This window comes from Aspergillus nidulans, chromosome V, assembly GCF_000011425.1.
Source record: "Aspergillus nidulans FGSC A4 chromosome V".
Classification (NCBI taxonomy): domain Eukaryota; kingdom Fungi; phylum Ascomycota; class Eurotiomycetes; order Eurotiales; family Aspergillaceae; genus Aspergillus; species Aspergillus nidulans.
The window spans coordinates 1,699,804-1,726,861 of record NC_066261.1 but is presented as its reverse complement, the minus strand read 5'-3'; the positions used below and the strand labels follow the sequence as shown (position 1 = coordinate 1,726,861).

Below are 27,058 nucleotides of genomic sequence, written 5' to 3'. Positions count from 1 at the left end.
GGACACGACCATCAACACCATACATTCGAGGATCCCCATCACATAGAACTTTAGGGCGCTGGAAGGACTATTTGATCTGAACTTCAATTAATTGAAAAGCCATTGAGGTCGACTCTGGGGCAAGATGGCTGAGAAGTATAAGAGCGGGAGGCAAAAGACATGGAGGAATGTTATGAGATCTGCCTTCTGCGGGCCAACAATATTATAAAATGGTGGGCTGTGCAATGAAATAGTAACGACAAACAACTGAGAGACTGGTTGAGACACCCTTTCCAGCACAGTTTAGTTTGGCTGTTAAACACTGTTCAAGGAGAGCTCGAGCTCCGCAAGTTCCTTCTTCAAGCTCTCGTGTTTCGCTGCCATCTCCTCGTACTTCCTCTCCCATTCGTCACGAGATGTCTCGAGAGCCTGCACCTTGCGTTCGTAGTGGCCAGCCTTGACGTCTGTTTGGCGGAGCCTTCAGAGATAATGGTTAACCTTGACCGCTAGAAAAGGGTGACAAAGAAAGGGAGCATACTTCTCGTTTGTCTCGCGCAGATTTCGGTCAGCCTCCTCAGCCTCCTCCTCTAGCAGCTGTATACGCCTCTGCAGCGCTTCGTTCTGGGTATCGTGCTGGGCGCTCTGGCTCGCGGCATCCTTGGCCTCCTTTGCGGAAGACTCCAGCTTCTCCACCTCAGCCTCGAGGAGTTGGTTGCGGTGGGTGAGGGATGTGATCTCTTGCTCCTTCGCCAGGTTCTCCTGCTCCAAGGTCTTCACCCTGGCCTTGAGTTCCTCATTTTTCTCATGGGCCTCATCCGCCTCGAGGCGGAGAGCGTTCATTTTCTAGTGTGACATCGGTCAGTTTACTATATCTCTCCAGAGATGTTCATCTTAGGCTAATTCTGGTTTCGTCCAGATACGGTGAAGCAAGGGAATAGAGTGGTGGTGGAGGTAGTGCATGTGCAGGGCCTCAACATAGCTCTCAAGCTACCCCGCCGAAAGCAGGGGGGACGGGAAAGACAAACCTCCTTGATTCTGTCCATGGTGGAGGGCTAGCAGCGAATGAATATGTATATAAGAACGGAAGACGAAGGATTTGAGATCGGATAGAAGGCTTTCGCTCAGCGATAAACCAGATGAGAAGTTGAGAGTGTGATCAGTGAGGAAGAGTTCAGGAGAAACTAAAGGGACAGCAATACGCACTAGTCGGCGGTCAGCGGGAGCCTGAGCCTTGAGGCAATACACCGCTAAACCCCTTTTAGCGAGCCTTCCCGCGGATCATTTGTTGTCTCCACGGGCAACCGCGGTAAAAAGAAAACACTTGGAGGGCACCCTGCATCTAGAACCTCACTCTGCCATTCAACTCGTCGAGTCGCGTCACAACTCAATAAGACATCTACTCGCTCTTGGATGACAAGTTTTCTTGTCAACACGCCACCATGCTGGCCCTTCGAGACCAGGAGAACCTCGTTCACACCCACCAAACCGTTGCAGCGTCGAAGCCATTGAACCAGGGCGCCAGACAACTACAGCCGAAGACTCCGGGGAACCGAGCCCCGAAGACACCCTTTAAAGTGCCACTGAAGGATGAGAACGACCCGCTAGCGCTCGGAAGGAAGACTGTGAAGACGATTGGGAAGCAAAATGAGAACGCCAGACCCTCTGTCAAGGATGCTTTTGTCACTCCTATGGGTACGCACAAACTTTATATTGGAGATGTTTCTTATGGACATGGGATGGGATCGGCTGACTAGTGGTGTAGGAGACACCCGTCATCGTGCTCCCTTGGGGATGAAGACGACCAATGCCAAAGCGAGAGGCTTGCAAACCCCGGCAGCTCCTATAGGGAATATAAAGCCAGAAAGGACGACCAAGAAAGGCTCTACTCAGCGCGTCAAGAAATTCTCCCCGTTTGTGGAGCAGCCACAGCCAGAAGTGAAAGTGCAGCCCCTGCAGGATGACGTGCCTGATATCGAGTACATGCCGCCCAAGCCAAAAGGTGAGATAACATCTAGCCGGCATCGATTAGCAGGAAAATCTAACATAGCATAGACCTGCCGGACTACCCTGAAGAGATTACGTACGACACTTCATTCCCGCAATTTCGCCCTGAAAACTTGGCGCTTGGTTTAGAGAGCGTTTACGGCGACGAGATTGGGAGTGACGGCCTCACGAAACGACAGCGCAAATTTCAGAAAGATTTCGCCGCTTATGATAAGATGGTTGACGAAATGATCCTTAAGCAAATCGAAAGCATTGACTTTGCGGGACTCAGCGATGATGAGCAGTCGAAGCAACCTCCGGTTGTAGAGCTTCCACAACGCCGCATCCAAGCGCGGAATCCCAGGGCTGCTTCAGTAAAATCGAACTATTCGAGTGGCGTTTCGACGGTCCGTGCTCGGGACGCAGCCAAAGCTCTTTCCGGCAACGAGCGGACTATTCCACGAACTCGAGTAGCCCCCATCATGAAACCGAGAGCCAGGATCGCTTCGTCACTATTTCCCTCGAAGAAACCTCGGGCTCCTGCCAACCCCTCGTCAATGCGACACACTGCAGCCGCTGCGGACTCTCGAACAACTGTGGGCTACACCAAGGGTCGAGAGGTGTCGTCTCGACTGCACGGCACGGCTAAGACCTCTACGAAGCAGCCTACAAAGAAACCTGCTCTGTCTTTGGAGACCTATACTCAGCCATACGGATCTCCTTCCCTGGAATCTGAAGGCGACCAATTGGCCGAAGAGCTGTTTCCCACGTACGAAGAAGATGAGGAGACCCAAAACTTTCAGCTAACTTTGTGAATTATGAGTTGTCCGAGATTTCGACCAGGCCGGTTATGCTATCATCATTACCATTGCTTTCATCTAATTTCATTCTAGTTGTCTGGGTGGAGGTCGGCGACTCGGCGTGCATCAGGCGATTTCAGTCACGAATCCTTAAAGTGCTCTTTTGAACGGGGCGTTTATTGCACATTGTTTATCTGGGTGTATGGGTTACAGGAGGGATGGATATCTTTTCATATGATTTAGCACACTGCTGCCAAATGGAGTTCTTGCCTTTCACTACGAGTCTCACCGCTATGGTCGAGAAGCTTAGAACTGGCCCACATCCAGGAACCAAGCTCGTGACTGTAAGCACACTTCTAGCTTAAACCACTTCCATAAGTGCCTGAATTCTGTAGATTTCAATATTTATACATACTTTGTACATAAGTTTGTCCAAAGTTTATTAGATTAAGCTTAGTCTGAGGGCTCAGGAACTGTCTGTCACTCGAGCTTGTGACTTGGCAGATCCTCGGATGATCAGTGCCCACACGTAATTTCAGTATCCAGAGAACCAGACCACCACCGACTCCTTCCGCCAACCTTCCGTGTCAACTTTCCCATTGACACACTCTCCTCCCTCCCAATCCTCCGGTCGTCTTGGTCAATTCGTTGCCCGCCATGACGAACATTCATCCCGAGTCGCCTGAGGACTTCGAGTTCATCGAGACCCCGGCTGCCTCGTGCACCACTCCCGCCGACGACTGTGGAGTGCGGACTACCTCGGTGAGCTTTACCATTGCTACATTTCCATTGTCATCTAAGAACCTCAGTAAGAATTAGGGCCTCTGTTACCATTACTGACGCTCTTCGGCTTTTGCTATCAGTACCCGGCCATCAAAAATGCCCCGGTCCCAGCGGACGCCGCTGGCAGCGACAGTTTCTCCAACACCTTGCTTATTCTTCTATTGGTGGTGATACCTTGGTATACCGCTCGTCAGATTGGTGGTGGCTTGAAAACCACTATCTTCTTCGCAATATTCACCACCATTCCGATCTTAATGGCCTTCTGGTCCATTGCCTCGTCGATCTCCCCCCGCAAGAACGAAAAGGCTAAGTACGCCGGCCGCCCCGTTGAGCACTACCTGCACTTCCACAGTGAACATGACCGTGCCACATACCGTGGGAAGAGCAAGATTCCAATGGAGGTGTTTTACGAGAAATACTTTGCCGGTGAAGTCGACTTCAAGATGGATGCTTTGGAGGCCTTGGAGTTCAGACACGACTGGGCCAACTTCCGCTTCACAATGGGCCTCTTCAAGCACTTTCTTTTCGGCTTCATTCCGGAATTGTTGGTTCACTCCCGTTCTCAGGGTAATTATTCCTTGCTGTCTTCCCATTGGGTTCAATGTTGACTTGGTGTCTAGATGAGGAACAGGTCCGTGACCACTATGACCGTGGTGACGACTTTTATGCTTGGTTCCTGGGTCCCCGTATGATCTACACGTCTGGTATTATTTCCGACATCAAGAAGGAGGAGACTCTCGAGCAGCTTCAGGACAACAAGCTGGCTGTGGTTTGTGAGAAGGTCGGGCTGAAGCCAGGTGACACAGTCCTCGATCTTGGCTGTGGCTGGGGTACTCTGGCGAAATACGCTTCTGTCCATTATGGCGCTCAGGTTACCGGTATTACGCTGGGCCGCAACCAAACCGCTTGGGGCAATAAGGGTCTCCGTGCTGCTGGTATTGATGAATCTCAGAGCCGTATCTTGTGTATGGACTACCGCGATGCTCCTCGTGTCCCTGGCGGGTATAAGAAGATCACTTGCTTGGAGATGGCTGAGCACGTTGGTGTTCGCCACTTCGGTTCGTTCTTGGCTCAGGTTAATGAGATGCTGGATGACGATGGTGTCTTCTTCCTGCAAATTGCTGGTCTCCGCAAGTCCTGGCAATACGAGGATCTCATCTGGGGTCTTTTCATGAACAAATACATCTTCCCCGGCGCCGATGCTAGCACTCCCCTTGGATTCGTTGTCGATAAACTCGAGGCTGCTGGGTTTGAGATCAAGGGCATTGACACTATCGGCGTCCACTACTCTGCCACTCTCTGGCGCTGGTACCGCAACTGGCTGGGTAACGGGGAGAAGGTCAAGGCGAAGTACGGTGAACGCTGGTACAGGGTAAGTACATCCTCTAAAATCTGACGGCAACATCTAACCCCTTTCTCTCAGATCTGGGAATACTTCCTTGCGTACTCCACCATCACCTCCCGTCAGGGTGGTGCTACTTGCTGGCAAATCACCCTGGTCAAGAACATCAACTCTACCCACCGTGTTGAGGGTATTAACAGCCAGTATGGCCTTACAGGCGCTCGGGAAGCCGCCATCGCTAGTGTCGGCAAAGGCTCTTTGCCAAGCGCTCACGTCACCTTTAAGGCTTAAGTGCCTGAGTCGACAGATGAGACAAATTAGCGCCTAATCGCGGAGAATATCAGCTCTGGCGTTATGCAGCAGCTGCGTGGTCTGGAGCAACCAGAAGAACGTCAGATAAGGGATGAGGAAGAAGCATTGCCATAGGAGTGAGTGGTGCTGGAAGAGGCTGTCAGGCGATTGAGGATGGGAAACGAATTTCTCTTTTTCATCTTTTCTTTACTACTGTACGATGGTCCTGGTCTACATATACCTATCTTCTCTTAATCTGAAAGAAGCAGGGAAACGTGGTGCCATCAGAGGAGTTGTAATTACGATATAAAGTTTGGACATATCTTATTGATTTGGACATCCCTCACAATACTCTATATCCGGCCACTTGGAACTGCTATCAACTAAAGCCCGAATTACAGTACCGTTCCATAGTTGCCCCCCATCCCAGGACCGTGAAAGTGCTTGGAAAGTCAAATACCTAACCAAGCAGGAATCCAGTCAACATCAGTCGTGGTTGCCTCGTCTCTCGAAACACCCTGGCGTATCACGTAGTCTCCAAGTTATACTCTGCCCCCTGTTTGGTCTCTCTCTTCTTATCTACTACCGAGAGTCCACTCCCTTCACTCCGTAGCTTTCATCTAGTCGGCGACTTCAGTCCTTCTATGAGTCAATATTGGTCTCTTTCTCCCCCTTGACCACCACCCCGACGACGACAGGGGAATAGCGCTATGGCGGTAAAGCACCAATGGATAACCAACATTTGCTCTGGTCGTCCTTGCCAGGAGAGATGAGCTCCTGTGCTGGTCTCTTTGAAGAGGTTTATGTCGGCTGGGGCTAAAGTTCTGATGTTGTCTTCGCAGTGAAGGGAGGTATGCTTGCGTTAGAAATCGATGGACGCAACAGTCCGGCTTCTCTATGATTACGGATGATGCTGGCCTTGGTGAGTTGCGCAGGTCTCCCAGCTGCTAGCATAACTGCGGTCTCTCTTTCTTTACTTCGCTTCGCTTTTCTCTCACAGCTCGTCAATTCAAGAGACTGCCTTTAGTCACGCTTACTACCCTGCTGAACCTATCATATCTGTGATTACCTTAGTTACGTCATATCCACAGCAGGCAACAATATACATTAACCTTGAAGACAAACAGCCTCTGCAGCATCATAACAAGCAGTGATGATCCTCGGCTGAAAAGGATAAGCGGCGCTGACAAACAGATTCTTCTCTGCCTGTATGGCTTTGGAGCGGACTTTCAATTATAGGATAGTTTCCTCGAAAGGGAGCAGCGGACTTGTAAACTAGTTATTCAAGTGAGTGCTACCTGACAGGAGCGGGTTAGATGCCGAATTGTCTTCCTGGAGACAGGGGCTATTGGGAACTTGGGTTTGAAGAAGTAGTCTGACGCTAGGGTACAGCTACTAGGGATTCCATGGCGCATACTTAGAGTGCCTAGGTCACCACCATTGGTTCACCAGTTATGCGGACGATAAAGTATAAGATTACTCACTAGTCCACCCGTATAGCACCATGCTCAAGCACGAATGAGCATCTCCCCGGTATACTATCATAGTTTGTACCGACTTGGAGTGGACTGAAGAAGAGTTGGGGTTAGGGCTGGTTAGAACGTTGAAAGCCATATAACCAGTGTAGTTCAAGGTAATCAGACAATAACTTGAAGTATATACCAGCAATTCTCAATAGCAACAAAGCACCATCAGACAGGGTCGACCAATCAGTCGCCCCCGTGGCAGAAAGCCGGCAGAAAGCCACTGCTCCTGCTACTTGACCCACCTAGTAATAATGCTCTCCCTTCGTCAGAGCCATCACCGATCCCTTGGTTCCAAACGCCGCGTGCTTATACCGCTGATCCGAGCCCTCAATCTCCCCATACTGCAACCGGACCTTCCCCATTCTTTTTTTCAACGGCTCGGATCCCAGACAATGGCCAATGGCCAGACGGTCCAGCTCCGGATTCCGCGTTGTCATAAGGACACTCGAAAACGAGGTGTTCTGTGAGACACCATTCCGCCAGAGGGCAAAAAATCCAACAATGACGCACGCAACAGTGACTCCAATCGCAGTCATGTAGGCTAGTATCAGATATCCCTCACCGTACTGGTAGAAGTTGCGCGATGTCAAGTCCAGCACGTCGACAGTGGTGTTTGCGGCATTGAGATTGAGGAGGCTGTAGGTGAAATTTTGCGAGAGATCTTCGATTGCTCGAGCCAGTGTTCTGTTCCGACAAGAAGTGGTTGAGCTGTCGCCGTGAAGGTAATCATATTGACTGGTATTCCACATCTCCGGACATGCAAAGAGGCCGGTCTGTGCGATGGACAATTTGGTGAACGCCGTCTGTGAGGTTATGTTCTCTGCCACTGACCCCGTAGAACCAGTGAGCCAGTCACCCTGGATAAGGCCGGAAAATAGCATATGTACCACGTAGAACCCCCCATTCACTGTCGGGCCTATATCCTCGAGTAGAGAGGAAGAACCAGCGCCTGCAGTCCAGTTGGAATAGGCGACGTGATCTACTGATATAGGTGTTAGGGTCTGAATGCCATCGTTGAAAGAAAGGCCGACCACGTAGGAGGTATTCCAGAGCTGGCAGACGAGCTCGGTCGGTCGCGAGGCGTCATCGTTCCACAGCGAGTTCTGCCCTGCAGCCCATACAAAAAGTGTATTGTTAAGATCTTGAGGAGCAACCCCGGAATAAGCTCTGCGCGACTGGTCCGTTGTGTTCCCGATCTCGCTATCCCACAGTGCCTGGCTCAACCCGTGCACGTCTAAGAGAGCTTCGCTAAGGCTCTGGCACTTGTATGAGGGGCCCCAGAATGTTAGCGTGTAGGATGATCTGGGGAATGGTGCAGGGACTGGAGGCAATTGCATAGACGAGGCGATCATTGTGAAGAGGCGGCTGATGCCGGGCGACGGTGAATTGATGTATCCTGCTCCCTCGAGTGTTACCAGGCCGATCCAGAAGGATTTAGCAAAGCTCACGCTTGGAACTTCAAGTTGGGAAGTCTGCCAGGTTGGCAAGGCAATGACATAGAGAGTAGACGGCGTGACAATAGCCATCAATGGGATTAGCCTGGTCCGGTGCAGACGGGTAAGTCATAGGCTCACTATATTTAGCACGAGTAAATTGGCACATACCAAGAGACGATCGCCAGGACAGTGAGCGTTTTCGCGTGCATCCATAGGTCAGGGGTAAGAAAGGCAAGCGGATTGTCCAGGACAGCAAACATGCCGTCAATCCCACTAAGTTTCACACTCTTTCGGCGGAGAGTGGCCCAGGTCTCCTGCACCGCTGCCACTCCAACCGCGGAGACGAGGCATGCTTTGATTAGGAAGGCAAAGCCGGTTCCAACCCGGATCGCCCATGTTTGCTGGTCGATAGAATCGACGAGGGTGTCATCGAAGCTGCGGTAGTAGAAATGATGTCCCACTGACAGCATCGCGCCGCAAGTGACGAGCCCGATCATCAGATTCGGACACTTCCAGCCGATTCCCCATGCTGCCGGTGTCTCTGCGTTTTGGATTGGACGTGGTGATTGGTGACCTTGGCTAGGGAGCGGGTCATAGTCGGAGTGGCTACTAGTTGTTGGAGACATCCTGTCCCGGCCATGAACAGAGGTCAGTTTGGACGGCTGAGGCTCTTTTTTTGGATGGAGAGGGGAGAACCCTTCATCATTCTTATAGAGGCCGCAGCTCCAGACAAGGCTGAGACTTGAGCCAATGTCGGTTTCTGTGCGGGCCATAGCGCAGTCTTCCCTGCGGCAGCCTTGCAGTGCAGCCTCAATGCGGCCTATCAAAGGCTGTTTCCCCTTTTCTTGGGCAGTTGCAGTCGTCCGAAATGTCATATTTCTGTAGCAGGACTCGGTCCTCTACTCGCCAATAGGGATGAGAGCGGACGTGAGCAACGGCGGGCAACGCAATCCCATTTCAAGAGGGACGATCCTGCACGTGCTCCAGACGCCTCCTCTCTGATCTATTCAGATAAGTGTCAGTTGGAGAAAAAGGATGGGAGGAGGCTACAGTAAGGACTTGAGGAAAGTATCCACTAACCCTAATTCACGGCCCAAGGTGCCCCAGCGAGCCGTTAGCCTGTCCCCATTCCGGGGTATTTCACCATAATTTATATATGTATACGGTCTTTGCCAGGGTCTCCAGGCTCTAATCACCCGCTGACTATCCTGGCAATGCCGGCTGGGACGTGAACATAGGATGTCTCGTGATGCACAAGACAGATACTGTCCTCCTAGGTCTGGCTGAAAATTCGCTCTAAAAACAAACCTGGCCCTTCCCCGACTGTGGATTGACACTTGCAGTATAGTAGAATGCAGGCATAAGAAATATCTTTTCTGCCATTCTAGGCCCATTCATTTCCCATTTCGAGCCGATGAGTTGGTCTTTGTAACGGTGATATCGTACAGCTAATAGCTATTATTTTAGATTACCTCACGTGTCCGCTCCTGCTAGTGTAAATGAAGTATAGCAATGAAGAAACATGTATATAAATAGAATAAGATGGGGAAAAGGCAAGCTTGCAGAACCAACTAAAATATGAATCGCCGGGTTTAGTTATAATGTGCTGGTGTGCGTTTCAACTGTGAATCTTCCGTTTGAGTCTGAATGCATGACGAAAATGCAGTTCAGCTCCAGGCAACAAGGCCTTAGCACCTGGACGGGCAAATGTTCGTTTGCTGCTGGATCTTTCAGGCTGACCTGACTAGATAGACTCGGACTCAGATATTGGGGGCCGTTTATCCTATTATGCACGTTCACCTGCAACAAAAAAATTCGAAGTAGGGCTAACTGCAAAACAAGTAGAAGAAGACGGTGCTCTAGCAACAATAATAATAATAATAATAGTAGTAGTAGTAGAAGAAGAAGAAGAAAATAAATACAATACAATACAATACAATACAATAAAGATGATAAATTATCATTGATATCATAAACCTAATTTACGCACATTGATAAACTCACTTCCAATTACGAAAGACTGCGGCCGTCCAGTTGCCCTAGCCTAAGACGGCAAGCCAATCAGAACATGTAATCGACCACCCTGGCGCTCATATTAAGAATACTAAGCATAGAGAAGAGAATTATGTACATGGAGAGATCGATTGTTGGAAGTCTTCGCGAAACGAAATTTAACTTGATCCAATAGGCGGTCAGGAATGACCAATCACACGATGAGCTCTGTAGTCTGTGTTGGCTCATAATCACAGCACATAGGACTGTGACAAGCCCTTGATTACATGGCGGCCGCCAACAACCTGGGGAACGTCCCTGCGCGATCCATGAGTCGTAGCACAGACTAACAAATCACACAGTAAGCGTGAACGCGGTATGTTTATAGGCAGCAGATACCGTGTCTTCTAGAAGTGTTTTGTCTATAGCTTGTTGCAAGAGGGAAAATATTGGCATCTCTCGACCGATCTGACGACATTTACCCCTTAGCTAGGGCTAGGTGCAATGGCACTTGGGATTTCCGCTCCACCCACGGGACCGGAACGGTCCGCCATGGCGGACAGCCACAGCCAGGCACGGGTCGTCTGTGCTCTGAGCGGTTAATCGCTTAAATCATAGGCGCAAGAGGGAAGACTTCTGAACATCCCACGAGTGACAATCTAAGCCTTTGTATAATCATTATAGCTCAATTGTCAAGTAGCAATGTAGATCTGAAAAGACAGCCGTAATTTCTGGAAACCCGAGGCTCGGCCCCATTCCCCCACTGGGATCTTGGACTTGGAGCATTGATAGTTAGACACCCGCTTATTGATGTCTATAAACCTACAACCAAGCCCACTTAGGGTTTGTTGCACTATTATCTGTGTTGATATGGTGGCTCAAGTAGGGACGGGAAGCCCTCTTCTCCACACTCTGTCGTATGCAATCGATTACGCTGGATAACAGCTTATATATAAGATTGTCATATTTACGCCTAGGATTTTTATCTCCTGACGCCTAAAGCTTGGAACTTGTTTTATACGTATGCTGGTTTATGGAGAAATAACAGAGATTTGTATGTCATTGAATATGAGTCAAGCCATAGTATGCCTATCTATATCTTACTCTTCACAGACTCGCAACATGATTCTGGGTGAAGTGTTGACTTGTTGAAATTCTGCGTCGATTGAGGCACATCCAGTGCTGGGTTCTTCGTAAAAAAGCCGTCCGGTTTTAACATCACGCTGATACGCTCCATGGGCATGACGGGGAAGTCCTCAATACGCGGGTTATGCGTTAGACCGAAAGCTGAGATAAAATGTCAGTTCTGTCTGGAAGCCACATTTGCTTGAAGATGCTAGAGCTTGACGGAAGGAATCTACTTACTGTGCCATAAGACAACGTCTTCATTTTCCGTAACATCATTTCTCTGCACCCACGTCTCTACCCCGTTGGCACGTTTGCTTTGGTTTGTAAACTCACCGGCAGCGTATAGTTCGTCGTCTTGATACCGAGTAACCCAGATTGGCTTTGAGGCGAACTCCGCTCGTTGATAGCCAATGGCATGCTTCGGCATGATAAGCATTTGGCTAGGCGCGGTTTGCAACTTGTATGCCACTGGCTTGTAGGTAATGGGGTTGATAACGTTATCATTGCGAATCTTGAACACACGGTGGCGATTGATGTCAGTGTTTGCAGTGCCGGACCTGCCAATGGTGGTTTCCTCCGTGGTGTATCCAACCAAGTAAGGGTTATTTTCGTCTTCTGGAAGAGGGACGCTGTCTTGGTAATAGACAGTGTTTTTGAAGCCATCAATAGCAGGGTCGATGCGCAAGGAGAACATGTGTTGGTGGAAAGGAGCCATGACGCCTGGGCCGACATTGGTGCCCCACTTGACAGTTTCCCCATTTGTATTGTCAAAGGGCACCGTGGAGAGAATACCGGTGGCGCGGACTTCAAGTTCGATATTCGCTACTTGATCAAGGATGTAGGCGAAGATGTACTCGTAGTTGGCCACCGTACAGATCATTTGGAGAACAAGCTGGCGGTTGCGGACAACGGTGGCTGCTCCCGATCTGTAATTGGTGTGTTTGTGCTGAAGCCCGTTATCCTGTTCATGCATGCAGATTATATTCTTCAGACGAACAGGTTGGCCTTTAGAATCGGATCGGTAACCGTCGAAGTATTTGATGTGTCCTAAGCAGTCACAGCCAAGCGAGAGCTGATTGGCATTCAGACCAAATCCCACATCACCAACGTCGAAAGCTTGCTTCCTATGATACGGTGCTCGAGGGTCTGTAGAGCTTAATCAGCAGATAGTCAATAGAGTAACCTGGTAGACACAAAGCCTCGGGCATGTATTACCCCCCGGAGTTATCTTATAGCCCGGAATGCAATGTGGCCAGCTGGAACAGTTCGAACTCACCTCCATAGGGCACGGTCATTTCAGAGATGGAAAGCCGATACAAAACGTTGCGGTTGTCGTAGGTAAGATTGTAGAGGACCAAGCCATCACGGTTGTTGAATCCCACTCGGAAACGCCACTTCTGCCAGTAGACCTTGTTTCCCGTCACCGAAAACGAGGCGCCCTCCGGTTGTTGGACGATATATGGCTTGAGATCAGTGCGGAGAGGCTCATCCAAGAGATCATGTGCATATTGAATCGTCTTGACTGGCTTCCACGGTTGCGTCTCAGCTGTCTGGGTATCGGAGCCTCCAGGCAAGTAGTCCATGCGGACCAGCTCGCGTGTATGGCCATCAAAAACAGGGGAGAACTTGCACGGAATAGAGTAGTGATTGTTCTCAGGGTGGTCCACAGACATAATGTACATGAAGCACTGGAACAACCGGCGGGTCTCATGAATATTGTCCGTGCCATACATCCAGGGATCATTGCAAACTGTAACTCCCTGGGGAAGTTTCAATTTTTCGATCTCAGCCAACACAGCTGGATGCTCCATGCAAAGCTTCTCAATTTCTGTGATTTCATCCACGTCTATGGGAATCTATCCTTGTCAGTGACGAAACCGCAATCAAGGAAGAATGATAGATACCTGAACCCCAGCCGGCAACTCTTTCGCGTAGACAACGGATGCATCGTCGGCGTTGAGCAGAGCTTTGCAGCATGCCCCTGTATCAAGACGATGAAAGTAAGAGTAAAGCAGGCGGGCTGGCTTTTTGGGAAGAGGCCTCCCTAGCCGTTCTGCCTCGATGTAAGGAATGACATCTTTTTTGATAGGTTCTTGAAGATCAATTCGGTTGATCCGAAGCTGAACTCCAGGGAACGCAGACTGCAGGATACGGTGACCTAGACGAATTTCTTGAGATGTAAGAGGGTCAAATGGGTGAGGGACTGGCTGCCCTTGCGCTGAAGACATGGCTGATCGTGTGAACTGAAGTATATGTGGAGGTCACAGTTGAGGAGCTGGGGAAGGGGTATGAAGGAGAAGACGGTATCAAAGATGAGATGGAGATGCGACTCAGCTCCTCTCAAAGGAGAGAGACAGTGACTTATATAGCTGTCATCTTTGCCATCTGTTTTGGAGATAAAGAAGAGATCGAGATAGATCTGGATGGACCTGCCTATTAGGGAAGGTCACGGCTAGCGCCATTGTGGGGTCGCGCCTAAGTTGACGACAAGCACATGAACTTGAGCCGCTCATCGGAGTCGAGCATTGCATCTTGAGGGTACTTGCAAGCCTCTGGGTCTCACTGCACGACAATGCTTTGGTTGGGGTTCAGTCACTGTTGCGATTTATACGGAGGATCGACAGAGCCTACTCTGTAGTTAGTGGAAGAAGTCAGTCGGCTAGCCTAGTGAAGTAGACGGCGTTGTATCCGTCTGAAATGTTCCATCTTGCCCACTTACACGAAGATTCCAGTGTACTCAACTTTAAAGCGTCGTGAAAGTAATGTAAGGATACAGTCCTTATATGGTGAGAAGAAGAAAGTGCAAGTACTCTGTAGAGGGTAAATATCCCAAGTCGTGGCGAAAGTCCTGTCTGGCGTAACTCTTTCCCAAAACGGTTTAGTGTAAACTGTCCCCTCTTGTTCGATTCTGCGAGCCATTCAGATACAAATGATCTTTTTATTTTGCTGCTCCTTTTCTGGCTATGTGCTTCGAGAATTCTGTCATTCGAGGCCCATTCCTCCACCCTAGTCTCTTTGTTGACCGCTTGTTGGCGTACCGGCCCGTTCCCGAAGTATATATCTCCCCGAAAAATGGGCTGCCCGGGGACGCCGAACATATTCCAGCAGTATGAAAGCGAGCCACGCACGAAGAAAAGATGCAGAAGACATGGAGGCAATTGGAGTCGAACCGGCTGTTTGACTTGCAAAAGACGAAGGAAGCGCTGCGATGAGGCTAAGCCTAGGCAAGTGTCCTCCGTTCACTATAATACTGGATCTTTGCTAACCCTCAACAGCTGCCATACCTGCACCAGGTTAGGCTTAACCTGTGAAGGTTATAGCTCAATGTGGGCAGTTCCACTTGGACCAGGCGCTCAGATCTTCAAGCCAACAGAGCCCGCTAGACACCATAGACCTGGGCCCAGTTTATCACCTGCTTCGTTAGTCGGTTCAAGGGCATCGTCTGCGACTATAGGGCAGCCATTGCCAGTAACAGGTCATACTTCACCTATTTATTCGCCGGTCCCTGAAAAGGATGACCTTGCGGATTCGGAGAGTTGTAGTTCGAGAAATGCCAACCAACTAGCTGTTCAGGCGGCCTCCCGGTCTCCCTCCCCCTCCAGATTGATCAATCATCTTTCCCACCTCGACTCCCATTACCTCCAATACCACATGGAACGGGGCTCAAAGCTGCTAACTAACCTAGAGTCTGATGAGAATCCCCTCCGGTCCATGTTAATCCCCAGGGCTCTCTCATCGACTCTTCTCATGAACGCTCTATGCGCCCTATCCGCCATTCACTTCTCCAACCGTACTCACCACAGCTGGTTTGCTGAGAATGAAGGGGCCAAGTACTACATTGACACCATGCGCGGCTTAAGAACAACGCTTGCAACTTCCGAGAGAAGTTATGTTCCAGACGACGCCATCCTCGCCGTTTCTCTTCTTTGCAAGTATGAGATTGTCCGCGGGAGCGTGAAGCAATGGGCTGTGCATCTAGACGCAGTGCAGACGTTGGTTTCCTCCCGGGGAGGACTCAACCAGCTCGATCAGGATGCAGCCGAGTTTATACGTGGACTGTACGATTTTTCTTCCTCTCCTGAACACCCGTGGATGATGCAACTGATAAGCTTCCCATAGCTTCGTCTATGCAAACAACCTGGCTAGGCTTACCAACCGAAGAACCTTACTCAAGCCGTCTATTCCCGGCTCTGATATCGTCAAGCCCCACAAGCTAGACATCTACATCGGATACACAGAGGAAATCATCAAGACGTGCGCGCGGATAGCAGACCTCCCTCGTCTGGTCTCAGATTCGGAGGCCTTTGAACATGAACTTGTTTCAATGTATGCGGACTTTTCTTACCCTTTGCTCGGGCTATGAGGCAAGAAAGAAGAATGCTGACGCCTGTCGCTCGATAGAGACAGCATCCTCCACACATGGACCTCCACCAAGACAACCTACATCGTACCCAAAGGCATAACCCAGGCTACCCTCTCCCGCCTGCGCTTGGTAGCTGAGTCCTTTCGTGATGCCGCGTATATCTACCTTCATTCAGTCCTGGAACGCACAAGCCTATCCGAAGTCTCACTCCCATCTTCCATAACTTCACACGCAGACTGGAGATTCGAACACCTCATCTCAATCTCCAAAACGACCGCCATAATGTCCCTCCTAAAACGTCTCAAAACTCATCCCATCGACAAGAACTGCGAGTTCTCAGCGCTCACATTCCCGCTTTTTATTGCCGGCTGCGAGACGCACAGTGAGGAAGATAGGCAGCTAATATGGGGTATGCTGAGTGTTGTCGAGGCCAATTTTGGAATAGGGAATGTGAAGAGGGCGAAAGAGGCGCTAGAGATCGTTTGGTCTTCTTGTACCCCTGCGGTCGATGGGATTGGCGATGATGAGGTTGAGACAGAGGATAAACGGGCGAGAGGGGTGAAGAAGCACTGGGCTGACGTGCTCAACAGGCTAGGCTGGGACTTGATTCTCGCGTAAAGGGGTATATACCTGGATACACTCCTTTCCGGTTCGCGACAATCCTCGCCAGACCAGGTTTCAATACGTATCTACACTAGATCTCTGTAACATCTACCTGACCATGAAGACCCACTACGTCCAAAGTAATGAAAAGAGATAATGATACCGATACCATGCGATCCTCAGCACGGCAGGCCCCAAGTAAAGGCAGATTGACTAAGTCCTTTAGGAATACATTCTCCACCCAGGGTATAAGACTTAGGTAGCTCAACTCAGCTCAGTCCCATATTCACCTCATCACCGAGTCCAAGCTCCCTCTCCGCCCGTTCCGTCCCCCCCGTAGCCCTAGCCCCCCATTTATCTAACCGATCCTGAGCATCCGAAATCTCCTTCTCCCGAATACTAAGGCTATCGCTTGCGACCGTGCTACTCCCATGCGGACTTCCGGTGTTATAACCAGAATTGCTCCCAGAGAGACCGGACAGTCTCCGAGACCTGGAGATGCTCACCGGTCTTGAAGAGACGCTCCTTAACGAGGAGCTGCTGCGGTTGTGACTAGTACTAGTGGCAGAAGAAGAGGTTATTTTCGCATTTCCAGGGCTTTCGGAGTCATTGTTATTTGTGGCTGGTGGAGTAGATGTGCTGCTGCTGTTTTTGCTGTCGCTTACACTTTTCGAGTTTGAGGAACTGCCGAACCAACGTCGGCGCCGGGCTTTGCTAGAGGTTGTGGACGGGGCGAGACTCACGGAATCAGCGTCGACTGTTGAAGCATCGGCATTGGCATCGGGTTTTCCCGTTTTGCTCTGCTCGATGTCTTGCGCCAAGGCCTGGGTCAAGGCGGATGGTGCATCTAGGGGCTTGCCGTCTGGTGTGATCTCCACGAGTTCGGCATCCCGACACCACTTTCTGCGGCGAGTGTAACGGTCCCATCCGTCTAGACCGCGACGTCCGTCGTTCCACTGCAGATATGTTAGGAGCCGGATGAATGGGTGTGATGTTGAGTACATACCTTATTATCATAGTATATCCAACCGCCCCCATCAGAAGCCTTGGAGTCAGACACATCGTCATCAGCTCCATCAATGTGCCATTCGCTGCCCTCAACCCACCGCCACTTTGCATTCCCGCTTTGCACCTCGGGAAGCTCGAACTCGTTCTTCGAAGGAACAGGATTCAGATGCTCATCCGTCCACGCAGCGCGTTCCGACGGAAATAAAGAGTACGTCCAACCGATACCTAGCCAACGACGCTGGTTCTCATAAATGATAAAAGTAAAACGAACGCCCGACGAGTCTCCGCGACGCCTAGTTGCAATGTTTGCGGCGTGACCGTGACTCTGAATGTGAGTCTTGCCAGCATCCAGGTCAAATGACAGACCGGTAATCATTCCGCATATACGGCGAATAGTAAGAGACCTCCAAAGAATGACGCGGCAAACTCTTGCTGTTCGCGAATGGTATGTAAGTATAATTGTGCCGACTATCATAATGACACGACGGGTAGTAATGAGGTAAAGCGGAGGCAGAGTCAAAGTTATCCATATCGGAGTTACGAAGAGAATCCGAACAAACAACGTGGTAAGGGCCGGCCGCGTAGTCGCAAAGGTAGCGGATCTTTGAGTCGACAGGAAATCTGTGAGTTCCACAAGCGGCTCGAGCAGGATATTGCACCGGGTGGTGAACGTCCTCATTGCCTCCACGATCTCATCTAGGCTATCATGTCGGTGCGCAGAGCCCTCGGAGGCAGCCGACTGGTTATGCTTCTCTGTTGAAAAAGCTCTGGTCGATAAAGGCGAGTACCGTCTCCAATACATCCCAAGAATCAACCCGACGACCACCAAGAGCGGCCCGGCCCAAAGAATGATTGCATCCCCGTATAGAACGACCGCCCAGAAGGTGGCAACGAGTAGGAAGCTATAGGACGAATCGCCCGTTGTCCATGTCAACAAGCCAACGAGCGTATTGAGTGGAAGAATGAACGGGTACGAATAGGCCAAGGCTCGTGTGACCGGCGGAGGAGTGGCCACGAGGAGAGGAGACTTGCGGTGCACGATGATGCTGGAGCGTTGTCTTGAGGTCAACGACGAGCCGGATATGGTGGTGGGCGAGAAAGCGGCGACCGTCGGCGGCTGAGAGTCAGCATGGTCGTTGAGGTGAGTTGAAGGGGCCATGGAATCTATCCACGGGATATCTTCTACCAACCGTTAGTACCGACCGCTACATCGCAAAGCAGTCCAGAGTGATGCTAGCATAAAAGTGAAGTAATAAGACGCATTTGACTCCGTCAACATAACATACCGAGTGCTGCCATCCAACAGAGACGTCATATGCAACCAGCAAGGTCATCGCGGGCGGTGAAGGGGGAAGGGAAAGGAAGGAAGGAAGGAGAGGGAAAGGAGAAGTACTCGCAAGAAAAGCCCCGGACGAGCACACGATGAACGCAGAGCTGGACTGCGGGGGAAAGAAGATCGCGATAGTTGATCCGCGGTGCAGCTGAATCTTTGGACATGTGATCTGGGATGTATCTGCCGAGTTGGACCTAAGTATACCATGTTCTAGATCATGGGAGGTTGTGTAAGATTTGAGATAGACGAGAAGTAACCGCCACTGTGGTCAAGATTCACATTATAAACAGCCATAATAAGTACGACAAGACGTATAAACACACCCTTTGGACTGCTCTTATGTATGTTATTCGTACTTCGGTCTCGGTCTTGGCAGAACCGACCGAAGCCGCTCACGCTCCGAATTTTTCCCTTTGGTTCTTGCTCCAGACTCCGTCTGTCTATCGCCTTTCACTGCAGACCATCAAACCTCGCAATCTTCCTAAAACATCATCCTTAGCTGGGTCAAGTCTCTCATTCTCTAAAATGGTACGTCAACCTCACCACTCTCTTCCGCAACAACTCCAGTTCTGTCCATTCCCTCTGCTGTCCCTCCATCCGCATCACCGTCCGCATCACCTTATCCGCGCAAGGTCTAATACTAAACTCATCAGGCCCACCGCATCGTAACCCAAGTCGTCGTGACCGGCGCCCGTGTCTTCGGTCGCGCCTTCGCCGAAGCATACAAGCAAGCCTCTGCGGCCTCGAAATATCAACAGAAGACCGGAAAATCTGCCGGTGGTTCGTCCTCCTCCGGCATCACACTCGATGAGGCATGCAAGATCCTGAACGTTAAGCCCCCACAAGCCGGCGAAACAAATCTGGAACAAGTGATGGAGCGGTTCAAGAAACTTTTTGACTTGAACGATCCACAGAAGGGAGGCAGTTTCTACCTGCAGAGCAAAATTCTCAGGGCGCGCGAGCGGATAGAGGCAGAGGTTAGGGAGGCAGAGAGGAAAGCGGCACATGAGAAAGAGTTGAAAGAAGGGTGGAAGCCGAAGGTCTACAAAGATCGGTGATTTGATGCTTTGCTGATGGAATGGGTTGGGGTTGACCCTGTGTTTTATTATCCTTTCTCTTCTCGAAGGTTCGCGGCATAGCATGGCGTTTTCTTTTGGTGACTTGAGCATTGGTCAGGCAAAATAATAGACTTCGCCTTCTGTTCATTCATCGCCTTGTGATGTGGTCTGGCATGGCCCGTCTGCACCTTGCCCGACATCGCTTCTTCGGCATTGATATTCCTCGCTACGAAATTTAGTGCGCTGCGGAAGGAAGCATACGAACACTCCAAGTTGGAGGAGTTTCCGAGGCGAAGGATGAGCGAACGGCGATTCTTGACTGTTGATATACTTCTTTCTTCCCCAGATACACTATTCTCCGCTCTTATATTTATCATGTATTATAAAGAAACAGGACCACGTGCCGATGGTTTGCTCGGTTGAATGCCTAGAAATGTTTTGGAATTTTTTACCAGGATGCTAAGCTATAACCACTAATATTGCCGCTTAGAGGAATCTCTCATTATTATAAACTCCCTAGGTGGAAGGTCTTCTAACCAAGGAAATGTCATTTATTAGCCCACTGCAACCCTCAATTCCTCTCCAAGCGATCGCTTATAGCGCTCCCTTGATGAGAAAGTGAAGGTTGTGAGAAGATCTTCATGCGGACTGTCGTAATTCAATTTTCATCTAGCTCATTCATAATATGCTGCTTGAACTCGGTTGGCGTAAAGCACGAACGCATACTCAACTCTGCGGTGCCTCGTGCCGACCCTGCGTGCATCAGCAAAGCGAATCGATCGACATCGAGAAAAACCATCTCGAATAGAATCGAGAGGAGAAAATAAGGGTAGAATACAAACCAGACAGTCACACACGAAGGCCAACATCCTGGGCTGGCTATTCAAGCCTCAGAATCAACCTGTATCGATGCTGTCTGGGTAAGCTAGGTAAACCAACGCCCTTGGCAGAACTGATAAAACATGGACCCCCAGGCTTGAACGCAGAAATTTCCATACCCGTGCAAAATCCAACACCATAACGAAAGGGTATCTGATGCTAACGTAAAATACATGATCCACAATATAGAGAAATGGAACGACATCAACACGTATGCCATCACTTAACTGCTAGATTTAGCTGACCGCGATGAGCCCTTTCTCGCGCATTATGAGGTCCTTGTCCATGTCGGACTGTGTCTTATATCCGCCAAGTTTGAGTGCTTCATCATTGCTGATGGAGGATGGAATGTTCTCTAGGTCAGGACGAAGTCGCTTCAGCCGAGCAGCTCGGTCTTTTGACGCTTGCTTCTTCTTCTGCAGTTTCGTCAATTTCTCCTTGGGCTCCTTTGTCTCCTTGGTCTTTCTACCGCCTGATGAAGGCTTTGCCGGGAGAGGATGAGTCTCTGACGGAGGCGGCGGCGCGGGCTGATTCGGAGGCGGAGGACTGTAAGGAGGTGGTGGCGGCGTGGGTGGTTTGCGATATTGTGCGAACCTGGGGTCGTTTTCGAAAACCTCACGAAGCTGCCATCGAAGCTCTGTGTACTCATCAAAATTCGCCGCAATGATGGCACCCAAGATACTTTCGTTGGTCTTCCCAGATATCGCCGCGGAAACCAGCCGGTCCTTGAGTAACCGGAATGCATCTGCGAAAGACTTGAAGATCAACGCAATTTCACGAGTGCCGCCAGATATGTCATTATCGGGATTGTTTGGGTCCTCAATAGAAAGACGGGCCCCATTGTTAGCTTTGTAGACCCCATAAACCCTCTGTATTTCTGAATCAGCGGATGCGTGATGCGCCAAAAACGATTAGATCACTCACTTTGTTGAAGTAGCCAGGAGGGTTCATACGAATCCCAACAGTTTCGTAGTCAAAATTATTACCGTAGAATTGGAAAAAGTCCATAAGGACACTACCCAGGTTTGGATAGAGGTTACCGTGGGGCATGTGTTGCAGAAGGCTGGTAACAAGACAGGTAATAGAGAAACCTCCCAAGCCAAGGGTGGGAACCTCATTGAGACCCCTAAGAAGAAGAAATTGTTTGATCACCGACACGATAACAGGCATCGCAGGGTACTCTGATTTCCATTGCTGAAACGTCCTGTTTGCTATGAGCCCGCTGTCGTTATCAAATGATAAATCCACCTTCAGTCCCGTCAACTTATCCACAAACTTCAGAATCGGAACCCGAGCATGTGCAATTGTTTCAACGGAGCCGGGAACGGCAATATTCTGATTTTTGAGGAAGGCAGAAAATGCATAGATCTGACCCTTTCTCTCGCCAAACGTCTTGACGCCGGTGCGCCTGAAACTAGTGGAGAGGAGGACAAGATCGATATCGGCATTGGGAAGATACAGTCCAGAGGCGAACGAGCCGAATGCATGGATTTCCACACCATAATAGCGACTCTGAAAGGCGGCCTGGAGCCTCGCCACTAGATCTTGCCGCACAATGTGCTCGTACCTTACAGGTTTTACCCAGTGGTAAAAGCTCAAAATCTCATCATGGAGCCTGCACAGGTTAGGTCACTTGGTTGAAGTGGTTGAGCATTGAACATACCTTGTGCCCAGATGTAGAGTTGGCGGCATTAGACTCAACCAAGGAGTTCCCGTTTCAGAAGGGCGCAGTTTCCATTCATCGATAATCGAACCGTCGTTGTAGTACCGACTCACCGGTTTTCCGCCCATCTTGGCTGGTCCCTTTATCTCGTCGTCATGCGTTCGCTTCCGGTTTCCGAGTGCTGGATCGCCTCCTTCCAAATGACGCCTGGGTCCCTTTGGTGCATTCTCTGGTGCTTTATCCGTTTCGTCATCGTCCACCAGACCAGCTAAAGAGATAAAATCCTCATTTGAGACGACAGCATCCGTCTTCGCAGGCTGCGCACTAACTGCAAGACGGGCTTTCCGAATTAATTTCACCACATCTATCTTTTTGGTTTGGCTTTCATCCGGAGGCGGTAGTGCAGTGTACGGATCAGGGTTGGACCATTTTGGCACAGGTTTAGACTCGACAGGCGCATCTGCAGTCGATGTGTTGTTCTCCAATGCGCGTTTCTTGCGTGGGTGTGATTCCTCATCGTCCGACGACACCTCCATTTCCGCTTCCTCGCTATCGCTCAGATTCTCGATTCGGGCATATTTCATCGCCGGTTTCTCATTCCCGGCCTCGGGCGCGATGAACTGCTCCGGAGTCACCTCCCGCCGCGACCTCAAGAGCGGCCGTTCGGACGTACCGGGACGCTGATAGCGAAAAGTAAATTCATGCCTGGGGTGTGACGGCCGGTGATTACCGCCTCGGAACTCATAAGCCGGCGGTGGCATCGCGGACCAAATATGCGGGAGTTAGATGTAAGACCAGAAGGATCACGGAAGCATAGATATGAATGTGTCACGGAGTGGATGGAATCTCATGTGGGAGAAATCGCGACTGCCAGTTTTTGCTATTTTTGCGGCAGAAAATTGACTTTGGAAAGGCGGTGAATGGTAGACAACGCGATTTCCCCGCCATATTCCCTTCAAACGCAGGCACATCTACACGGTCAGTTCACAGTAGTGACTCGAGCTTTTTGGTATATATTAACCCTTAGCTTCCACGGAATGCCATTGTTCGGTGAAGTTACTTGCTACATGATTCCGCCAACCCTGCTTCTAGTCGCTGGATCAGCGACTTGTCTACTGCCATCTCGGCAAAGCTGGTTCGCCCTGTAGCCCATTCAAGCCACTCTTCGGCTCTAGAACCACTCTCCGCACGAAGAAGGCCGACGCTTACATCGATCAGTAGTGGCCTCTTCTCGCAGTGCCAGAACACAGAAGCTCCACATCGGCTACAGAACTCTCGGTAGATCTGGGGCGAACTCTCATAACGCTTCATTGTACCGGCGCCGAAAGCCAGTTCTGAATTTTGCGCGGTCAAGATGTTGGATTTCGGAACAAAGGCCCAGGTTTGAATAGGGAAACCGCTGGCCAGGCGACATGTTCGACAGGCGCAAGTCCCCGCTAGGTACTTGGTCTTCCCGGCGCATAGCCACCACTTGACATCCTCCTCGTTTTCCGCAGAGGCTTCTGAATGATAAGGGACGAGGATATCCGACCAATCGGACCATGGTTCCTCGGAGGCTGAGTCCGGTCGAGTTATATAGAACTCTATACCTCCGCAGTGGCACCCAGCCAGAAGCCGAGCGTTGTCTGTTTCGGTCTTTGCAGCTGCAGTTTGACGATTAGATTGGGAGACCCAGCATGACACATCTGCTTTGCCGACGTCGCCAGGCAGGTAGTATGACAGGCCGCCGTCTTGGGTATCTCCAACGACCCAGTGCTGGATGCTCTCAGTCTGTGGTGGGCTATCCACTAGCCCCGACGCGACGAGAAAGCGCCCCGTATGTATAGCATGGGCAAAGACGTGCGAACCACAGGTCCCACAAAAGTAACGGCACAGCAAGTCTGACTGTCGATATATCTCAAGATTCTCAAGCCGTGGCTCCATTTGGAGGAGGTAGTAAGAAGCATAAATCTGCCCGGAAACCGTCCGACATGCCGTACAGTGGCAGAGGTTCAGTGCGTTGTTGGTCGGCTCGAGCAGCACCTGCTGTGTCACTTGGGCACACAGACAGGATATGCGGTGCTCCATTTCGCCTTCCTCAAAGGGTGAAGACTAGCAGAGACGTAGTATTTAGTCTCGAATCTGTTTACCTGGGCTTAGATGCCCATTAGCGACACAGCCTAGCCAACAGCAACAGACATACCACTCTGGACCTCGAAATCAACCCTTTCAACGCCTCCTACACAGCCGTCAGTACAACCGCTCAGTAAACTGACCGCTCCTGTTGGCTTCAATAAAGATGTGATCCGCCTTCTTGCAGAAATCTGCTCACGTTTCGATCCGGCGCGGAATCGTCGCAGGGGCCTAGGCAACCTATAAATACCCGTCCCTGCACCCCGCTACTCTTTCTTTCTCCAACACTTTTGATTCCACCTCACAAATCTCACGAAAGTGACCACGATCTCGAATCCTGAGAATCCTTCTCTTAATAACTACTACGTTCAAAATGGGTAAGTGCCTGTTTGCTGCTCTACTCTGCTGTTCTGTTTCTGTATTGTTTCGCTGGCGGGGTATTGGCGGGGTAGATATCCTGATCCCTGTCAGTGCTGTCACTGCTGTCAGTGCCCGGACTATGTGTCCAAATCTTGCACGAATGAAAAGAGCATATCAGATCAGACCGGATCTCAAACTCCCGAAAAATATATGGTACTAATACTGTGTTTACGTAGCTCACGGTTGCTCCTGCGGTGCTTCTTGCCAGTGCCCTGCCGGCCAGTGCAACTGCCCGGTATATACTCCCCTCCTGCGCGCTGACTGTCCAATCCGCTGATGGGTTTATGTCCCTCTCCAGAAGAACTAAATCTCGACCCTCTTTGAGGTCACGATGGTCACGATGAGAGGGGTCGATGCGGCTGCGGAATAAGAGACGATGACGAAGTATGAATGGGGTGGATGATAGTGCCTTGCGATGATTTTGTTCATAGCGCAGAAGACGATAGAATGCTATCGGATCATTATTCCAGCAACTGTTCTTTGGCTGCTATGACTTCAATTCTCAACAGTAGACCCGTTAGTTCCTTCTCGGTGTATACTCGGCGCACGACTCGGTGGTCTGATCCCACTTGTTTATCAATCAGCGCCAAACAAAGCAGTAGCCACCGCTCTAATCCGCATTAATCCTCCAAGACTTCTCCCACGCAGTAGGCTAGTCTATCAGTTAGTCAGATCCATCATCGTATCTCCGATCATCGCTTGCGGCTGTCGCGGGTTTCCAAGAGCAGAGCAGTGGGCACTGCGCCATTATCGCTAATGCAGGAAATACTTCATAGCTCCATCCTACCCCACAATGGCCAGGGCACCAGTTGCACCTGAAACTTCATTGTGGTGCCCAGGACCCTTCTTGGGCTCTGAGGCATTTTCGCCTTTCGCATTTGAGTATGGATACCGATGATACCGCCAAGACAAGAGTCTGTGAGCTGCGCGGGATGATAAGGCTTTGAGAAACAGGTCGCAAAGATGGAAATGCCTGAGCTCAAGCTTCCGAGATCGACTCCAGATGACCGTGTCCGGTGCTGGTCATGGCAAGGCATTCTCACCAATAGTATCAATCCAGGAAACTACTCTGTTCAAGGACTGGAGATAAGATGGTGCCCCGTGCAGCAACAAAGCATACGGGGCGACGTTAGAGCGCTTGCTTACCTTGCTCAGGACTCCCAACCAAACACCGAATGCAACTAGCAGTGCTCCCCACTTAAGTAATAGGATATCGTAAATACTGGGTCGCAAGAAACCATCTTCTTATTGCTAGCCTTACTTTCGGGCTTTACGTATGGGGCTTTGAACTATGCAGTATGGAGGAACGTGGCATGACATGGACCTATACAGCATTCGGGCTTCCTCTGCATGAAGATCGGAGGAGAGCTTGGTCTCTTTCGACGGAAAGGAAGATCTTGCTGCTTTCCTCTTGATTCAGAATCGTTTAACCTGGACATCATATCGCATCTGCATGCAATAACCCAGGCACCTGAACCCCCACATCTTACCACGCCGAGGCATTCATACAACCTTCCAGCAGTGAGCCCCTCCCTCCTGGACTACACCAACAGTGATATAGACACGGCGTTAAGTTTCAGCATGACCTGGTTTTGGCTTGATCGGCAAATCGTAGCAGGGCGTCAAAGAAAACAAATCGGATGGTAACTGGGGCCTTGCTGTTGTTGCTATTGGGGGACGTCTTGCCCGCCAACACACCACCCACACCTGCTGCACCACATGGATTCTTGCAGACTGTTCGGTGTCCACTATGCTCCACTGCCAGACGCAGTATGCTGAGCCTGTCCAGTCAGAGCACCAAGGGTAAGCTGCGTAGGTCGTAACCGTGCATGTGCAGGCTGCAATATCGGCGGTTGTAGGCGTGGGCGTGGGCGTGGGCGTGGGTGAAAGAAGGCTGCCATACTGAGGTGAAGTCAGTGTCAGATGTAACAGGCGTACTCTTAGTGAGGGGAACTAGTGTAAGGTAGCAATCCTAGTCCAGGATAGCCAGGAAGAAGAGATATATAAGGAGCCTCGTCCCCAAGGTTCTCTTCTCTTCCCTATCCATCTGCATCCTATCGCGACTTCCTCATCCAATCAATCAACCAACCAACCAACCATCTTCCACCGGTTTATCTACCAACAAACACCATCAACATGTCTCCCTGCACCTGCAACTGCTGCTCCGGCGAGTGCAACTCCTGCTCTTGCAGCTCTTGCAAGGTCTGTCCACCTGTCTTCCCACCTGACCTAAGCCTTACCTGCTAACGTCACCTCACAGCACTAAATTCGCCAACCAGTTCGGGTCCGAGCGAGCATCTCTCCCGTCAATAAATACCTCGAGGTCAACACTGAATGCCCGGCGATGACAACCGACATA

General features: G+C 50.4%; 10 protein-coding genes across 10 annotated transcripts, besides 6 other annotated features; 4 read left to right on the top strand and 6 right to left on the bottom strand.

Annotated features, from left to right (window-relative positions):
• Positions 1 to 27,058: part of a sequence feature (contig 1.98 826..565485(-1)) that runs on past both edges of the window.
• ANIA_05686 (tropomyosin tpmA) lies at positions 91 to 1,123 on the bottom strand. Its single transcript, XM_658198.2, has 3 exons — positions 1,005 to 1,123; positions 518 to 822; positions 91 to 457 (listed from the first exon to the last, which is right to left on the bottom strand). The coding sequence occupies exons 1-3, from the start codon at positions 1,020 to 1,022 to the stop codon at positions 295 to 297; spliced, it is 486 nt and encodes a 161-aa protein (XP_663290.1). The 5' UTR covers positions 1,023 to 1,123; the 3' UTR covers positions 91 to 294.
• On the top strand, positions 1,353 to 3,038 carry ANIA_05687 (uncharacterized protein). Its single transcript, XM_658199.2, has 3 exons — positions 1,353 to 1,671; positions 1,742 to 1,978; positions 2,032 to 3,038. The coding sequence occupies exons 1-3, from the start codon at positions 1,419 to 1,421 to the stop codon at positions 2,775 to 2,777; spliced, it is 1,236 nt and encodes a 411-aa protein (XP_663291.1). The 5' UTR covers positions 1,353 to 1,418; the 3' UTR covers positions 2,778 to 3,038.
• Positions 3,383 to 5,178, top strand: ANIA_05688 (putative cyclopropane-fatty-acyl-phospholipid synthase; the record flags this gene model as incomplete). The annotated part of the gene is made up of 4 exons (XM_658200.2): positions 3,383 to 3,524; positions 3,626 to 4,112; positions 4,166 to 4,917; positions 4,969 to 5,178. The coding sequence occupies exons 1-4, from the start codon at positions 3,420 to 3,422 to the stop codon at positions 5,176 to 5,178; spliced, it is 1,554 nt and encodes a 517-aa protein (XP_663292.1). The 5' UTR covers positions 3,383 to 3,419.
• ANIA_05689 (uncharacterized protein) lies at positions 6,947 to 9,015 on the bottom strand (the record flags this gene model as incomplete). The annotated part of the gene is made up of 2 exons (XM_658201.1): positions 6,947 to 8,243; positions 8,309 to 9,015. The coding sequence occupies 2 exons, from the start codon at positions 9,013 to 9,015 to the stop codon at positions 6,947 to 6,949; spliced, it is 2,004 nt and encodes a 667-aa protein (XP_663293.1).
• On the bottom strand, positions 11,226 to 13,488 carry ANIA_05690 (amine oxidase; the record flags this gene model as incomplete). The annotated part of the gene is made up of 4 exons (XM_658202.1): positions 11,226 to 11,419; positions 11,498 to 12,406; positions 12,537 to 13,116; positions 13,165 to 13,488. The coding sequence occupies 4 exons, from the start codon at positions 13,486 to 13,488 to the stop codon at positions 11,226 to 11,228; spliced, it is 2,007 nt and encodes a 668-aa protein (XP_663294.1).
• On the top strand, positions 14,333 to 16,241 carry ANIA_05691 (Zn(II)2Cys6 transcription factor; the record flags this gene model as incomplete). Its single annotated transcript, XM_658203.2, has 4 exons — positions 14,333 to 14,484; positions 14,536 to 15,318; positions 15,380 to 15,586; positions 15,662 to 16,241. The coding sequence occupies 4 exons, from the start codon at positions 14,333 to 14,335 to the stop codon at positions 16,239 to 16,241; spliced, it is 1,722 nt and encodes a 573-aa protein (XP_663295.2).
• Positions 16,496 to 18,577, bottom strand: ANIA_05692 (PEX28-32 family peroxisomal membrane protein; the record flags this gene model as incomplete). The annotated part of the gene is made up of 3 exons (XM_050612266.1): positions 18,521 to 18,577; positions 17,233 to 18,416; positions 16,496 to 17,182 (listed from the first exon to the last, which is right to left on the bottom strand). The coding sequence occupies exons 1-3, from the start codon at positions 18,531 to 18,533 to the stop codon at positions 16,496 to 16,498; spliced, it is 1,884 nt and encodes a 627-aa protein (XP_050468208.1). The 5' UTR covers positions 18,534 to 18,577.
• On the top strand, positions 19,019 to 20,058 carry ANIA_05693 (import motor complex subunit PAM16). Its single transcript, XM_658205.2, has 2 exons — positions 19,019 to 19,095; positions 19,221 to 20,058. The coding sequence occupies exons 1-2, from the start codon at positions 19,093 to 19,095 to the stop codon at positions 19,623 to 19,625; spliced, it is 408 nt and encodes a 135-aa protein (XP_663297.1). The 5' UTR covers positions 19,019 to 19,092; the 3' UTR covers positions 19,626 to 20,058.
• On the bottom strand, positions 20,723 to 22,928 carry ANIA_05694 (protein cutB; the record flags this gene model as incomplete). The annotated part of the gene is made up of 3 exons (XM_658206.2): positions 20,723 to 21,373; positions 21,429 to 22,119; positions 22,168 to 22,928. The coding sequence occupies 3 exons, from the start codon at positions 22,926 to 22,928 to the stop codon at positions 20,741 to 20,743; spliced, it is 2,085 nt and encodes a 694-aa protein (XP_663298.1). The 3' UTR covers positions 20,723 to 20,740.
• On the bottom strand, positions 23,197 to 24,474 carry ANIA_05695 (GFA family protein). The gene is made up of 2 exons (XM_658207.2): positions 24,350 to 24,474; positions 23,197 to 24,301 (listed from the first exon to the last, which is right to left on the bottom strand). Exon 2 carries the CDS (start codon positions 24,232 to 24,234, stop codon positions 23,224 to 23,226), a length of 1,011 nt encoding a protein of 336 aa, XP_663299.1. The 5' UTR covers positions 24,235 to 24,301; positions 24,350 to 24,474; the 3' UTR covers positions 23,197 to 23,223.
• Positions 24,653 to 24,656: a sequence feature (Short protein (ANIA_05696, CBF81387.1) was converted to a misc_feature.).
• Positions 24,876 to 24,934: a sequence feature (Short protein (ANIA_05696, CBF81387.1) was converted to a misc_feature.).
• Positions 24,998 to 25,006: a sequence feature (Short protein (ANIA_05696, CBF81387.1) was converted to a misc_feature.).
• Positions 26,836 to 26,901: a sequence feature (Short protein (ANIA_11489, CBF81385.1) was converted to a misc_feature.).
• Positions 26,960 to 26,965: a sequence feature (Short protein (ANIA_11489, CBF81385.1) was converted to a misc_feature.).

What these genes read in the sequence shown, in the direction of transcription:
- ANIA_05686 (XM_658198.2), bottom strand. An exon ending in CTGCGCGAGACAAACGAGAA is followed by an intron (nt 458 to 517) that starts GTATGCTCCCTT and finishes TTATCTCTGAAG; the next exon opens with GCTCCGCCAAACAGACGTCA.
- ANIA_05687 (XM_658199.2), top strand. Translation starts at nt 1,419, where the DNA reads ATGCTGGCCCTTCGAGACCAGGAGAACCTCGTTCACACCCACCAAACC. An exon ending in TGCTTTTGTCACTCCTATGG is followed by an intron (nt 1,672 to 1,741) that starts GTACGCACAAAC and finishes CTAGTGGTGTAG; the next exon opens with GAGACACCCGTCATCGTGCT. An exon ending in CATGCCGCCCAAGCCAAAAG is followed by an intron (nt 1,979 to 2,031) that starts GTGAGATAACAT and finishes AACATAGCATAG; the next exon opens with ACCTGCCGGACTACCCTGAA.
- ANIA_05695 (XM_658207.2), bottom strand. Translation starts at nt 24,234, where the DNA reads ATGGAGCACCGCATATCCTGTCTGTGTGCCCAAGTGACACAGCAGGTG.